Here is a 14764-nt window from a genome sequence, read left to right as displayed (position 1 = left end):
GTTACGCGAGAATTGGCTCTACACTCTGTCTTCTTTTCCCACAATATGATACCGTGGCAATGGATTACTAAACTACTGTTCACTATATGCATTTTCAGTATACTCGGCTCTGCAGATAGCGCCAGATCCTTGACAATTGATGTGAAAGCTCCTTGGAAAAAAGTTGACTTCGTGTCAAATTTCATAGAAAGTATAGCAGGTTTTAATTCATCGCTATATGTACCTACCTTAGAAGGTATCTTTGGTCTTGGCGAATCTGATGAAGTTGAGGGGAGATCAGACAGAGATATATATGAGCACTTGTTGAATCAATTACAACTAGAGCCCACTACAATTGACTTTATCAACTTCAATCTTGTTAACAAAAAGTATTCTGCACGGGTGGCTTCACATTATGCTCACTATGAAATGGTGATAGAACAGTTTGGGGAGAGACTTAAGAAAGCATGTGCCCATGATTCGTTTGGTAACGTGGTTGAAACCAAGAATGGACTTGTACCTGCGTGGGTCTTGTACAACGATAAAATCTATTGTTCAGTGAATGATTTATTTGCGCTCCAGACTGATAAATCGAATCAAGAGACCTTCTTGTTTGATAGGATAATTGGCCATAATGATGAATCTCCTTTGTTGGCTTTTTATGGCGACCCCACAGTTGATCAAACAAAGGGATTTCTAAAAGTTTTGTACGAAGAAGCTCGTAATGGAAAATTGAGGTTTGTTTGGAGATATATCCCACTGTTTAGTAAACAATTGGATTCATTACCAGGTTATGCAGTAGAGCTACCTTTTAGAGATGCCGAATATTCGCCTCAGTTCAGGAAGGACTTGAACAAAGATTTTGATTTGATAAAAGGTTCAACCGCCATTTCAAAAGTTGGTGAAGATGTTAATGATTTAGGTATCAAGCTTACCTCTTTTATTTTATCTAACAGAGTCAAATCAACAAAGTTTGAATTGCTACAGACATTAGTGAACAATTTGCCGAAGTTTTATTTTTACTTGAACAAATTACCACAGCTGGCAAATTACAAAAAGGTCAAGTCAAAGGTAGTAGGAAACGAACAAATGGGACTATCGAAAGAATCATTTGGAATTTACATTAATGGCTCCCCAATTCATCCATTAGAGTTGGATGTGTACAAACTTGCAGATAAAATTAAAGAGGAGTTATCCATGATACAGGATCTCATCAAACATGGGTTCAACTCAGTTCAAGCGAAGCTCCTTTTATCCAAGTTTGGGTTACTTTCTGCGGTTAAACAAGCTCAATTTAGAACTGGGAATACATTGATGGGCAACAACGAAAACAGGTTCAAGGTATTCCAACACGCTTTCAATCGCAAAGACTCATCTAAGGGTGGTGTTGTATTCATAAATGATATTGAAAGTGATAGTAATTATGGAGAGTACTCGACAGACCGCCAGGAAGTTTATCTTGGTGTTGAGTCTCGAAAACTTAAGCCCAATCAAATACCCCCACTAAAGGAGAACATCCATGATTTGATATTTGCATTGAACTTGGCAAGCAAAAAGCAGTTGAAGGCATTTTTCAAATTTTCAAAGATTATATTAGATTCGGGTATCCCTCAGCAAATTGGTATTGTGCCGATCATTGGCGAAGATCCATTAGATGAACAGCTTGCCACGCGTTTATACCATATTACCGGGCTACTGGATCAAAAAGAGGCGCTAGCTTTGCTCTATAAATATATGGAATCATCTGGTCCTGACGAGGTTCATGACTTACTAGAGAAAGTAAACATACCTTCTGGATTTGTGGTTGACTTTGATACTGTATTGAATAAATTTTCAATAGAGCTGCCCTCTGTTATTGTCAATGGGGTAATTCATGATCTTTTTGCATCCAATTGGCAAATTGCTATGAGCAAACAGATAGAACAAGATAATGCACTTATTAAAAGTCAATTGAGACTGGGTGATATGAATGGCAGCCTCAAAGACATTCTATACAATAACGCTAAACTGGAGCGAAACTTACGTATTCATCCATTAGATCCAAGTGAAATTATCTATAAAAGGATTGACCACGACTTGATGAGGTCTTCAATAGCTTTTAAGAAAATTGATAAAGAGTTGGAGAATCATGCTACTATATGGTTGGTCTCTGACTTTAGCAATAGCAAAATGGTGGATCAGCTTATTAATTTATTGAACCTTATGAGGCGGAGATCGATTCAGATAAGGGTCGTCAACGTTGGAAACTCAGAAATGTTTTCAAAATTAGTGGAAAAGAGGAGGTTGAATGCGTTGACAAATGCCGAAATTAACGGTATAATATCTCTGTTGAAAGAGTCTGAGCTATCAACTGGCTTAGATGAAGAGATTTTGCATGTATTGGAAGAAAAGCATTTACCAGTAAGACATTCATATTTATTGGTAAACTCAAGATACATCAGATTAGATCCTGTCATTTTGAGTGTAGACGAGTTGTCACAACTAATCGAGTACGAACTAAGCCAAAGATTAAGGCTTATGAACGAAGTTGCCCTCACATATGTTGATGAGTTTCCACAAGCCTTATATGAATACAACCTGGTGGTATCTGGGATAGACGATATGGATTGGTTTGACTTAGTATCCAGTATAATCACAAAATCATTTCATGTTGATGACAAGACATTCATCAATGATGTAAACCGATTTGACTTTGGTTCCTTGGATATGTCAAATCTGATTGACTATGAAAAGTATGATGAATCAAAACTCGTGGATGTATTGGTTATCATCGATCCCCTTGAGAAGAAGCCCCAGAAACTAATCAATATACTCGATGCAGTCAAGGACTTTTCTTTCGTTAATGTGAGGGTTTTACTTCAACCAAAACTTGAATACAAACGGGAAGAATTAAATGAACGATTTTATCAAGGTGTATTTCCTCCTTCCGTGCCGCAATTCGAAGATAGCGGTTATTGGAATGATAAGTATTTGGCAAATGTTGTTTCACTTCCACTAGCTATATATTCTATCAACATGGATGTTCCCAAACGTTGGGTAGTGATTGCAAAGAGCTCTCCGTCGGATGTTGATATCGGCAGTTTTAAATCGAATAAAAGCCCAATATCGCTTTCCTTTGAATTGTCTAATTTACTTATTGAAGGAAATGCTAGAGATATTCACACCGGTAAAGCACCTAAAAACTTGCAACTACAGATCTCCAATGGAACACATTCTGATGATACCTTGGTTATGACAGCATTGAACTATTTTCAATTGAAAGCATTGCCTGGTGTCCACCTTCTCAGTGTTGAGTCAAACCACTCGTTGTTGTCTGCCTCAGACAATAAGTTTGATCCAAACGTTGCCGAGATTGATGCTGTTCCAGTATCCATGTTTTCATTGGATGGTGTTGCACTTCAAATAAGGACTACCTCGAGAAAGGAGAAGGTTGATCAGAAGACCAAGCATGCGGATATCAATATTTTCACAATTGCCGGTGGTCACGAATATGAGAAACTTGTCGGCATCATGATAGCCTCAGTGAAGAAACACAACCCAAGGAAGCTGATCAAGTTTTGGATTTTGAATAATTACATCTCTCCTCAATTCAGAGCATTGGTTCCACTTTTGGTTAAGAAGTTTGACATTGAGATCGAGTTGGTAACATACAAGTGGCCTAATTTTTTGCGGAAGCAGAGTAGCAAACAAAGAGAAATCTGGGCTTACAAGATACTATTTCTTGATGTCCTTTTCCCCCAAGATCTTGATCGTGTTATATTCATTGACGCTGACCAAATATGTCGTACTGATCTTGGAGAGTTGGTGAATATGGATCTAGAAGGAGCACCTTATGGTTTTACTCCAATGTGTGAATCTAACAAAGAAACTGAGGGTTTCAGGTTTTGGATGCTGGGATATTGGTCTGAGGTATTACAAGATGACTTGAAATATCATATTAGTGCCTTGTATGTTGTTGATTTACCTAAGTTCAAATCTATTGAAGCAGGGAATAGATTGCGTGCTCACTATCAAAAGTTATCCAGCGATCCAAACTCATTGAGTAATTTAGATCAAGATTTACCCAATAACATGCAGAGGCAGATCAAGATCAAAAGCTTGCCACAGGAATGGCTTTGGTGTGAAACATGGTGTTCAAGTGACACGTTCAACGAAGCAAAAATGATCGATTTGTGTAATAATCCGTTAACTAAGGAGAACAAGATTGACACCGCAAAGAGGTTGATTCCAGAATGGGTAGAGTACGAAAAAGAAGTGTTGGCCCTAATCGATCAAACAGATGATATTCTCAAAGAAGAAGAAGAGGAGAAGAAGGACCTTACTATTGATGACAATTTACACGGTGACGAAGTTACGGACGACGATGATTTTTACCATGATGAGTTGTAGACCATACATAGGCAATACCGATTGGGTTGGGTGTACTAAACGAATGTAGATGCCTTCATTAGTTATACAAAACAAAAACAGGTGAGGTTCTAGTGCGGCATAATTGCAATTTCGGACCTCAGTAGAATCTCGTGCCAATTATGCAAAAGGATGTCAATCCATGTGAATATTCTTCTTGTGTCATTATGCTCTTCTCTTTTTGTACCTCCAAAAGGTTGACAATCATACGAATATTTGCCTGAAAAAAAAATAGGTACGACGAATATGACATGATTTATCAAATAAACTCAAACTCAGTCCCATTAGCTCTTTTTGGTATAAAATCGTTCAAGTGAGCCTCAAATTTAGAAGAACGCTATATATACATACCGCCTATCGCCCTCAATTCGATATTCACTGTTCAATACAACATCAAACCATGGTTGTTTCTCCAGATAAAATACATGATACCTCATTGCCTCTTAGAGAGCGAATGGAAGCTTTAGTTCGCTTGAAGCAGCAAGAGATTACACAAGCTTTAGCAGCAGTCGATACAGTTGGATTCCACACAGATTCGTGGACGAGAGGAGATAATGGTGGAGGAGGTCAATCAATGGTTTTACAAAATGGAACTACATTCGAAAAAGGTGGTGTCAACATTTCAATTGTACATGGCAAATTGCCAGCACAAGCAGTTCAAAGGATGAGAGCTGATCATGCAAATCTTAAAGGTAGTGCAAGTGATGGAAGTGCTGATTTCTTTGCTTGTGGATTGTCTTTGGTGATTCACCCACATAACCCACATGCTCCTACAACGCATGCAAATTATAGATATTTTGAGACAACGGACCCTGACACTAAAGAGACTCAAGCTTGGTGGTTTGGAGGGGGTGCAGATTTGACACCGTCATACTTATACGAAGAAGACGCTAAACATTTTCATCAAAAGCATAAAGAAGCATTGGATAAGTATGACGAGACGTTGTATCCAAAATACAAGAAATGGTGTGACGAGTACTTTTTTATCAAGCATAGAGGAGAGACCAGAGGTATTGGGGGTATCTTTTTCGATGACTTTGATTCGAAACCGGCTGATGAAATTTTACATATAATTGAAAGTTGTTTTGACGCATTTGTTCCATCATACGTGCCATTGGTGGAGAAAAGAAAGGATACGCCATTTACCCCCGAGCAAAAACAATGGCAACAAATTAGAAGAGGAAGGTATGTTGAGTTCAATTTGGTGTTGGATAGAGGTACCCAATTTGGTTTGCTTACTCCAGGATCAAGAGTTGAGAGTATATTGATGTCATTACCCGCAACTGCTAGTTGGGTTTATGATCACCATCCAGAACCAGAAAGCGAAGAGGATAAGTTGTTGCAAGTGTTGAAAAATCCAGTCGACTGGGTTTAGACGGAAAATACAAACGGGCGGATAAGTAAATTGTATTTGTATTACGAGTAATGTAAATAAACTGTGGCTAGAGAGGTATTATGTAGCAAATTTGTATGCTGTCACCGATTCTAGGGCAGAGCCAGATGGTGCAGTATATGAAGCAGAAACAGTTGTCACAATTGTAGCACCATCATCTACCCGTGTGGTGATGTTAGGTTGAGATAATGGACACCAAAGGAAGAAATCTGTAAACGCATGATCCACTGGGTAGGTTTTGTGATTGTCTTGAATTTGAATCACTACTGGGATAACACCTCCTGTGGGGACATTGAACAATCTATGTTGGGAAACTGCCAAAATTGCATTGATAATTCCTCCATGTAACACGATACTAATAACTTTGTCATCTTTTGCATCTTCGAAAATATCAGTCAACAATGAAGCAGCACGGTAGTATATATTTTCAAGCCCTTCTCTATAAACTGGACTCCAAAGCACATCATCGTGCTGAAATCCAGCTTCAAAATCAAAACCAGGGAACTTGTTTTCAATATAGGTTCTGTTGTGTCTTTCACTCTCAGTATCGATACCATACAACTCCCTAGCAAATTCCTTTATGGTTGCAGTTTTATGAGGCAAGTTCAACCAAGTCTCTTGCCATGTTTCTAAAGTTCGTCTCAAAGGACTAACATAAAATTTATCCGGGTGTGGGAATGAACTTGTATTTTTGATTTTACTAACCAAAGAGTTTATTTGTTGATGTCCTTTGGGAGTCAATTCTGCATCATACCATTCAATACCATCTTTTCCATCCCTGATTGACCAGTAACATTGCCATTCAATAGGTCCAATATGTAAATCCTGTTGTGCGACATTATGCCATCCTTCACCGTGTCTCTGCAAAAAGAAAAGCTTTTGGTTTGAATTCAAGCTTGATACAACATCGTCCCAGCTGTATTGTTTGTTTAAACCGAAGTTTGAGGAATCAACTGCAAATTCAGGAATCAATGGGTTACTTTGTTGAAAATACTTTTTTGAGGATGTAAAAGTAGGAAGGTAATTTGGTTGAGCTGCTAATGTTAGGTTGACAAAAACAAACAAAAGTATAGAGGAAGTGGAAATCATGTTTGATGATCGCCCTACCAGAGAGCTTCACATCTACTTCTTCATTTTAACTTCCTTAAATATCGTCTTACTACCCAGGACCACGTGGATCAGTTGGGGTCTATGAATAAGCAATAAAATGTCAAATTTATTGTTTAGACAGAACAATAAAACTGTGATGCTATTGTTTGTGAGTCGTAGTAAACATTATAAATCCGCACCGTTATGAACTTGCGGATTTTAACCGGCGCATACGGAAACAGATCAAAGCAATATGTCATAAGCTAGGCTTAATGTAAGACAGAGGTACCTGGGTTTTGGGTTTTATTTGCTTTAGCTTCATTTGTGCAAAAACTTTGGCATGTTGGGTGCAAAGTGAAACACATAAGTACCAACAAGTAATGGCTTTGTACTTAGCTCTGTAAGAGCACACCGCTAGTCGTCTAGTTAATACATAACAACCGATTAATACCAATTGTTTTAGGGGTGTAAATATAGTACTTCTTGGAGGCTTCGTTATAAATTAGACTTGATCACGTGATTGTTTAACCAGAATTCTTGAGAGAAAATTGTAAACACATAAAATCAATGGATAGCTTCAGAGCTTTTAAGAATACGTTGTCGTTTACAATCCACTAAAATGACAATATACTCATTTTTCATATTTGATCGTCACTGCAATTGCGTATACAATCGCGAATATACTCACTCAGTGAATCCCACATCATCAACTCCCACCACCCAAGGCAAGGTCGATGGCCAAATAAACAAGAATAATGACGCCGATAACTCAAAACTACTATTTGGAATCCTATATTCCCTCAAGACGATAGCCACAAAACTCGTATCAGACGATTCAGCCCCCAACGAATTGAAACAATTGACAATTGGACAACTTCGAATTCACTTTTGGGAATCATTAACAAGGTTCAAATTTGTTATAATCACTGATTTACAAGTACAGTCTTTACAACATGAACTTTGGCAATTATATTCCCATTTTTTTATCAAATATGTTGTTGAAAATGCATTGCTGCCGGTTGAATTCAAATGGAAAGACGATGACACATTGCGAGAGAATGAGATTTATGGAAAGATAAACAATGGTAAATTTATTCAAGAGACTGATCAGTATCTAAGGTCATTACCTATATTTTAAAAGGAATTAAATAGACTTTATGAAAAGAGGTGTTGTACCCACTGTGTAGATCTTTATACGAGTCTCAAGTTTCAATGACTCTTTAGCGTAGCAACCGCTCCTTGTAAATTGAATACTGGAGTTTTGTACATCAGGAGCATTATGAGGGATCTCGATTCGCTGGATTTTCTCATGCATTAAATTGGCGCGAATTCACTACAAATACTTTGAACGCTTTTGCAGCAATTCAATGGCAGAGTAAATACCGGCAAACCTCTAAAAGAAATTTATCAAACAAGAGATTAAAGAAACTAGAAGCTCCTCAAAAACTCTTGAGACTCAAGCATAAGTCATAACTCCTTTATCCTCTCTTCCACAGTGTATAACAATATTTTTGTTATGTCCAATTGAGCATACGGCTCCATCTCGCACATCTGGCCAATGCCAATAATAGACACTTTTCCAAAAAATTCGACGGAGATGTCAAGATCAGCTACGCAAGTTCCATATCGGTACGTCTATAATTAATATTCACAATTCTAAACTTGAGTATATATAAATACCACAACACTCTATATACAGCCATCTCATCTTAACTCCCTTCTAATTGAAATCTTTGTTCTGCAAATTTCTCGTCATTGCTGGCAAGGCAACTCTAATACCATCCAATTCTTTTGACATCTTAACCTGACATCCTAATCGAGAAGTTTCCGTTAATCCAAAAGCCAAATCCAACATATCATTTTCATCATCACTAGGCTCAGGTATCTCATCATAGAATTCTGGATCAACAATTATGTGGCATGTTGAACAAGCACATGATCCACCACATGCACCTTCCATGTCCAAATTATTAGCTTGAGCTATATCTAGTATATTATCACCCTCAGCAACTTCATAAGTGTATTGCTTTCCGTCCTTGGTTATGAATGTGATGTGGAGTTCTTCACCTGGTTTGGGTTTGTGAAGATGTCCGTGGTTTAGTATTGGCGATGTGTGAAGTGATTTGAAAAATGGAGTAGCGATCAGTGGGTTGGAGTGGTGGTTGAACAGTGGTTGTGAAATAGACGCAAGAGAGGTACGCTGAATACCTCTTATGTGTCTTTGTAATATACTTCTTATCATGTTGAATTGAAGGGTTATATACAGAGTGATGGAATAGGGTGAAGTGTGCTACTTTTGATGAGATTGTGTAGTATTAATGACTCTGAATTGTAATTTTTTTTTTTTTTTCGGTTCTTACTCAGCGCTTCATTTTTGTACAACTTTGTTTAGAACAATACAAAGACCGTTCCGACCTATAAGATAATCCCGATTATCAATAACTTCTCAAAAAAACACTACAAGACTATCTTTGTATCGATACCAACTTAACTGGCCCGCCCACGAATAAGACCCGTTTAGCGACTACAATTCTCATTTCGTTGAAGCTCTCACCATATTACATTTACCTAAAACCAAAACAAAGCTCCCCCTCTCTATGAGAATTTACTAAAAAGAACTAAAAATATCAACAATATCAACACGGCAATGATAGCATAACTGATAAACTTATTAGCTGTCAATCTTCTTCCCATACTTTTCAAAGTTTGAATGCTTCTATCAACATACGTATCAGCTTGCATCAATGTATTTCTAGCACCACCAATTTGTTCACGTTGTGATCGTAAATCATTCAAAATGTTTCCTCCAATATTTTCCGTTTCCAAAGCAATTCGTTGACTGTCTTGTAATCGTTGTGATGACCGTTCTAATGATGATTGATTGCTGAGTAATTGTTTACGTTGGGAGTCAGATACTCCATTGAGTTCACCATCCTCATCACGGTATCTGGAGCCAAAGAGTTCATGCCTATCTTGGACATCAGTGAGCTTTTTGTATTTGGACTTTGCATCGTCAATTTGTGATTTGTATTGACGGATCTTGGTATTGTAGGATGAACGTTGGTTTGTAGGCAAGTTCTGCACTTCAATTGCCATTTGATCAAGCGCTTCCAATGCTTCATCAGTAGCCGCTTCAATTGCCTTGAGGTATGCTTGACGTTGCTCTATGGGGATCTAGTTAGTATGTCACTGAGGAAGTTCATACTTGCCGCGGTGGGGCGATTGCTTGCGACGACATACCTCCCTGAACAGACTCTACTTGAGATGTCTTGGTCTTTGCTTCTTGCAAAGCAAGTTGGAAATCATTTTCGTATGTATTGAACGAATCGGACATGGCCTGTGGAGGAATAGATTGCTCGATGATTAACTGACAACGTTCCAATTTTATCACTAGTGCCATCTGAAATTACGCAAAGTTAGAATGCGTGCGCCATTACCAAAAAAATGTATCACATACTTAAATCAGTCTCTATAAAGAAATACACCTACTATGCTTTATTTATCATGAAGTCTAGTTTCAAACTCATCTCCAGAAACATTATCATCATCGTCAGTTCTCGATTTATACTTCTTGAAAGCTGCTTTGACCTGTTCTAAAAATTCATCATCAACTTCATCACCTGAATCAATTGAGGCACCAGATTGAGTTTTTTGCAATTCAGTCAATTCTTTCTTCAATATTTCATCAGTGACACAAACACCATGATCTAATCCATCAAGTTGAGTGCAAACAGCTGCTTTTGCCGTGGCTTCTTCTTCATCATCATTGAGGTCCAATGCATTGACAGTCAAATTCAACAACGATTTACCTGATTTTCTTCTCACCAATTTACCTGAAAATGGCCCAGATTTCGGTTTATACTTCTTGACATCTTCATCGGTACTTGCACTGTCGTGTAAGAACACCGATGAGTTTCTTCTATTGACTGGTGTTCTTGGCGTCTTAGGTATCCTGCAAGTAACACCATTATCATGAATCCACTTAGCAACAACAGCAGTCCAACCACATTGATGAGATGCACCTAAACCTCTTCCTGTATCTCCATCAAAATATTCATAAAATGGAACATATTCTTTAAAGAATGGATCTTTATTGATTAGTTCATTACCACCATTACATGCCCTATTACCTTCTTCATCAGGCAAGAATAAATGTATCAAACGGTGTTGAATCTCTTGAGCACATTGTGCTAAATTGAGATACTCACCCGATCCAGTTGGACATTCAACTTTCAAATCAGGACCATAGTACAAGTAAAATCTCTGCAATGCTTCAACTAATAAGAAATTGGTGGGGAACCAAATTGGCCCTCTCCAATTGGAATTACCTCCAAACATACCTGAGTCGGATTCACCTGGTAAATACCCAACTTTAAACGTTTCGCCATTAACTTCCATAGTGAAAGGATGGTCTTTGTGATATTTAGATAAGGATCTGATACCATATGGTGATAGGAACTCTTTTTCATCCAACATTCTACGCAAAATTGCCACAAGTCTTTCTTTTGAGACCAAGGATAACAACAATCTTTCACCAACACCTCTTGCTTCCATTGATGCAATATTTCTCTCAGCAACTTCTTTTCTATGGTGTACAAACCAGTCTAATCTCTTTTTAAACGATGGGAATCTTTCCAACAATTCAGGCTCCAAGGTCAATGAAGCATAGAGGGGGATTAAACCAACTAATGACCTAACTGGAAGTGACTGGGTATTGTGATCTCCATATCTGATAGCATCATAATAAAACTCGTCATTTTCATCCCAAAGTGAATTCTTTGTTGAGGATTCATTTTCGCCTTCACCACCTCTAAATGTCAACGCGTCAGCAATAACAACAAAATGTTCAAAAAACTTTGAGGCAATATTTTCATAAACGGGTCTCGTCTTGGCCAATTCCAATGCTATATTCAACATTTGCAACGAAAAGAACGCCATCCATCCAGTGGAGTCAGCCTGTTCTAAATTACCTCCTGTAGGTAAGGCTTCTGATCTATTGAAAACACCAATATTATCTAATCCCAAAAACCCACCTTCAAAAATATTGTTTCCTTCAGCATCTTTTCTATTAACCCACCAAGCAAAATTTAACATCAATTTTTGAAAAACTCTTTCCAAAAAATCAATATCCTCACGTCCATACATTTTTCTTTCAATTTTAAAGATTCTATAAGCAGCCCATGCATGCACAGGTGGGTTTACATCACTGAAATTCCATTCATATGCCGGGATTTGACCATTGGGGTGCATATACCACTCCCTTAATAAAAGATCAATTTGGTTCTTGGCAAACCATGGATCAATCATAGCAAATGGAATACAATGGAAAGCGGTATCCCAAGCAGCAAAAAATGGATACTCCCATTTATCAGGCAATGACAAGATATCATCAATATACAAATGTTTCCATTCTTTGTTTCTACCATTTGCACGATTAACTGGTGGTTTCACTGTATTTGGATCACCATAAGCCCAGTAATTGTGGACAAAATGGTAAAACTGTTTTGACCATAGCAATCCAGCAAATGCATATCTTTGAATTTGTCTCAATTCATCACTAATTGGTAAAGGAGAAACCTTCCAATAAAATTGATCAGCTTCATTTTGACGTTTACTGAAAATTTGATCCAATTTATACTCATCAACGTCGGAATTTTCTTTGGTAAACTTGTAACGAATGGTTACATAGTCACCTGGTGGTACACCTCCATTTTCATCAAATACATACCAAGCTGCAGCTTGCGTACCTTCTTTATCTGGGTTTACTACTTTTTCGTCACCACGAACAACAAGCTCATGAAATGCATCTTTGACAAATTTGCTCTTGTTTTCTTGTCCATACAATTTCTTGGTATTTGTTTCATTCTCAGTAAAGACTAATCTTGGTTCAACATCTGGGGAGTTCTCAGTAATACCAGCAGATGGTGCAAATGATAAGTAACGTTTACCAAATTTATGAGTCTCAACTTCAATTGTATAGTCATTTACTTGTCTCAAATGTGGTTTAGGCTCATTAACACTTTCCTTTGTACCCCATGCCCAAGTGTTTCTCAATACCACATTTGGTAATAAATGTAATGGAGCTGGTTTATCACTTCTATTGTAAGCAGTGATTCTAAAGTACAAATCATCAGGTGAATCCTTGGCACTTTCAAAAACAACATCAAAATACTCATTTTCATCGAATAATCCAGTATCTGTAATTTCATATTCAGGATCTAATCTTGATCTTTTAGCATTCTCCTCTTTCAAATCTTCATAAGGGAATTTGTTTTGCGGATACTTGTACAAATACTTCATATACGAATGAGAAGGGGTATTGTCAAGGTAGTAATACAATTCCTTTACATCTTCACCATGGTTACCTTGATTGTTGGTCAATCCATATAATTTCTCCTTTAAAATGTCATCTTTCCCATTCCATAAAGCCATAGTGATATTAACCAATTGACGTCTATCAGAAACACCAGCTAACCCATCTTGTGACCAACGTGAAACACGAGCATAGTCTTCAAACTTGAATGAATCCCAAGCATTTCCATCGCCACTATAATCTTCACGAACAGTTCCCCAAGATCTTTCTGAAACATATGGACCCCATTGTCTATATTTGATATCTTTTAATCTCTCTTCTTCTGCAGTTAAACCTGGCATTGTGGACTGTGCAATTGAGGAATAGAAGAAGAAATGTTGAAGGTTTTATTCAAGGGATGAAATTTGAAATTTAGTGAACGGAGAACTTTAAAAGCGACAAAAAATTATGCGACGCAGTTTAAAGGCAATGGAACACATACGATATTAATTTTTAGAAAGTTAATCCGGATTATAATGTAATGTAAATTGCATACATAGAGTAATACTACATCCACTGATCACTCCTACTTTGTTGGTCTTACCCATAACCCAGCCCGTCCACACTAAGCTATATAGTATCCTCGAAGCGTATACGATCTGTTAGTCCAAACAATGTGTTCATATAAAGTTAAGGCGTATCTCTTCTGTTCAATTTTGTTGAACAGATATATAACACAAAATCAAATACAAACTATATTCTTAGATTGCTACTGCATTAGAACCTTTAGATCAAACCCAACTAAATACACTGAAATGAACAGCACTTTGCTAGAGGGTAATCGACCTAACAAGCCAGTAATTGATAGGCTAGTTGAACAGCTAATACCACTGACTAGTGGTAGGTGAATACTGAGGTTTGAAATTTTGTGAGACGTCCGGTGGCACAAATAGATTAAAGTGGGGAACAATTTGGGGGATGCCAACTTATCATACTACATATCGATCCACATATGTTCGTGGTTAGACAAGCACAAGTTTAAGGGAAATCATGTTTCAACTGCATGCATGGAAGTTCAAACAACATCAAAAATCTAACTATTCCTGTACAATAAAATCGGCTCATATTTGTCGATAGTTCCAGAATGAGGCAGCAAATTTTGCTATCGTTGTGGACCACTTCCGACCAATTGTAAACAGGTTGATATTTTGGCAACCAATTCACTTTGAAATTGGCTAACTACTTTTGCGCAATGGACTAACAGATGTAGTCCATGATCTTACCATATACAGTGAGTCTCTACTTATGTTTTGTGTCGTCAGAGAACAAATTTGTCACTTCTGATACAAAGGCCAAGGCTTTATTTTCAATATTCACCAGCGAGAGTAGCGTACAAACAAAATTACACCAAGAATAAAGCCTACATCTCAAACTCCTCAAAAAATTAAATACATGTATCATCAACGTCTATGAAATCATCTAAAAACTATATACTCGTACCTTAAACATCACCTCTAGCATTCTTTTCTTCCTCAGCACGTTTTGCTGCCTCTAGTTGTGCTTTAGCAGCAGCAGCAGCCTTCTTACCCATTGCCTTCGAGAAA

At 37.6% G+C, this 14764-nt stretch overlaps 7 protein-coding genes across 7 annotated transcripts; 3 read left to right on the top strand and 4 right to left on the bottom strand. All coding sequences in view use genetic code 12, as the record gives it.

Moving 5' to 3' along the window:
• Positions 1 to 45: 45 nt before the first annotated feature.
• CORT_0B04670 (Kre5 predicted UDP-glucose:glycoprotein glucosyltransferase) lies at positions 46 to 4368 on the top strand (the record flags this gene model as incomplete). Its single annotated transcript, XM_003867564.1, has 1 exon — positions 46 to 4368. The coding sequence occupies one exon, from the start codon at positions 46 to 48 to the stop codon at positions 4366 to 4368; it is 4323 nt and encodes a 1440-aa protein (XP_003867612.1).
• A 418-nt stretch (positions 4369 to 4786) lies between these two features.
• CORT_0B04660 (Hem13 coproporphyrinogen III oxidase) lies at positions 4787 to 5761 on the top strand (the record flags this gene model as incomplete). Its single annotated transcript, XM_003867563.1, has 1 exon — positions 4787 to 5761. The coding sequence occupies one exon, from the start codon at positions 4787 to 4789 to the stop codon at positions 5759 to 5761; it is 975 nt and encodes a 324-aa protein (XP_003867611.1).
• Positions 5762 to 5839: 78 nt separating this feature from the next.
• On the bottom strand, positions 5840 to 6868 carry CORT_0B04650 (Pga12 GPI-anchored protein; the record flags this gene model as incomplete). The annotated part of the gene is made up of 1 exon (XM_003867562.1): positions 5840 to 6868. The coding sequence occupies one exon, from the start codon at positions 6866 to 6868 to the stop codon at positions 5840 to 5842; it is 1029 nt and encodes a 342-aa protein (XP_003867610.1).
• Positions 6869 to 7487: 619 nt separating this feature from the next.
• Positions 7488 to 8006, top strand: CORT_0B04640 (Bet5 protein; the record flags this gene model as incomplete). Its single annotated transcript, XM_003867561.1, has 1 exon — positions 7488 to 8006. One exon carries the CDS (start codon positions 7488 to 7490, stop codon positions 8004 to 8006), a length of 519 nt encoding a protein of 172 aa, XP_003867609.1.
• Positions 8007 to 8588: 582 nt separating this feature from the next.
• Positions 8589 to 9110, bottom strand: CORT_0B04630 (Yah1 protein; the record flags this gene model as incomplete). The annotated part of the gene is made up of 1 exon (XM_003867560.1): positions 8589 to 9110. One exon carries the CDS (start codon positions 9108 to 9110, stop codon positions 8589 to 8591), a length of 522 nt encoding a protein of 173 aa, XP_003867608.1.
• A 353-nt stretch (positions 9111 to 9463) lies between these two features.
• Positions 9464 to 10202, bottom strand: CORT_0B04620 (Vti1 protein; the record flags this gene model as incomplete). Its single annotated transcript, XM_003867559.1, has 2 exons — positions 9464 to 10032; positions 10109 to 10202. The coding sequence occupies 2 exons, from the start codon at positions 10200 to 10202 to the stop codon at positions 9464 to 9466; spliced, it is 663 nt and encodes a 220-aa protein (XP_003867607.1).
• A 161-nt stretch (positions 10203 to 10363) lies between these two features.
• Positions 10364 to 13522, bottom strand: CORT_0B04610 (hypothetical protein; the record flags this gene model as incomplete). Its single annotated transcript, XM_003867558.1, has 1 exon — positions 10364 to 13522. The coding sequence occupies one exon, from the start codon at positions 13520 to 13522 to the stop codon at positions 10364 to 10366; it is 3159 nt and encodes a 1052-aa protein (XP_003867606.1).
• Positions 13523 to 14764: the final 1242 nt, after the last annotated feature.

Source organism: Candida orthopsilosis, assembly GCF_000315875.1.
Source record: "Candida orthopsilosis Co 90-125, chromosome 2 draft sequence".
Taxonomy (NCBI): Eukaryota; Fungi; Ascomycota; class Pichiomycetes; order Serinales; family Debaryomycetaceae; genus Lodderomyces; species Lodderomyces orthopsilosis.
The sequence above is the reverse complement of the archived record's forward strand: the minus strand, read 5'-3'. Positions and strand labels throughout refer to the sequence as shown.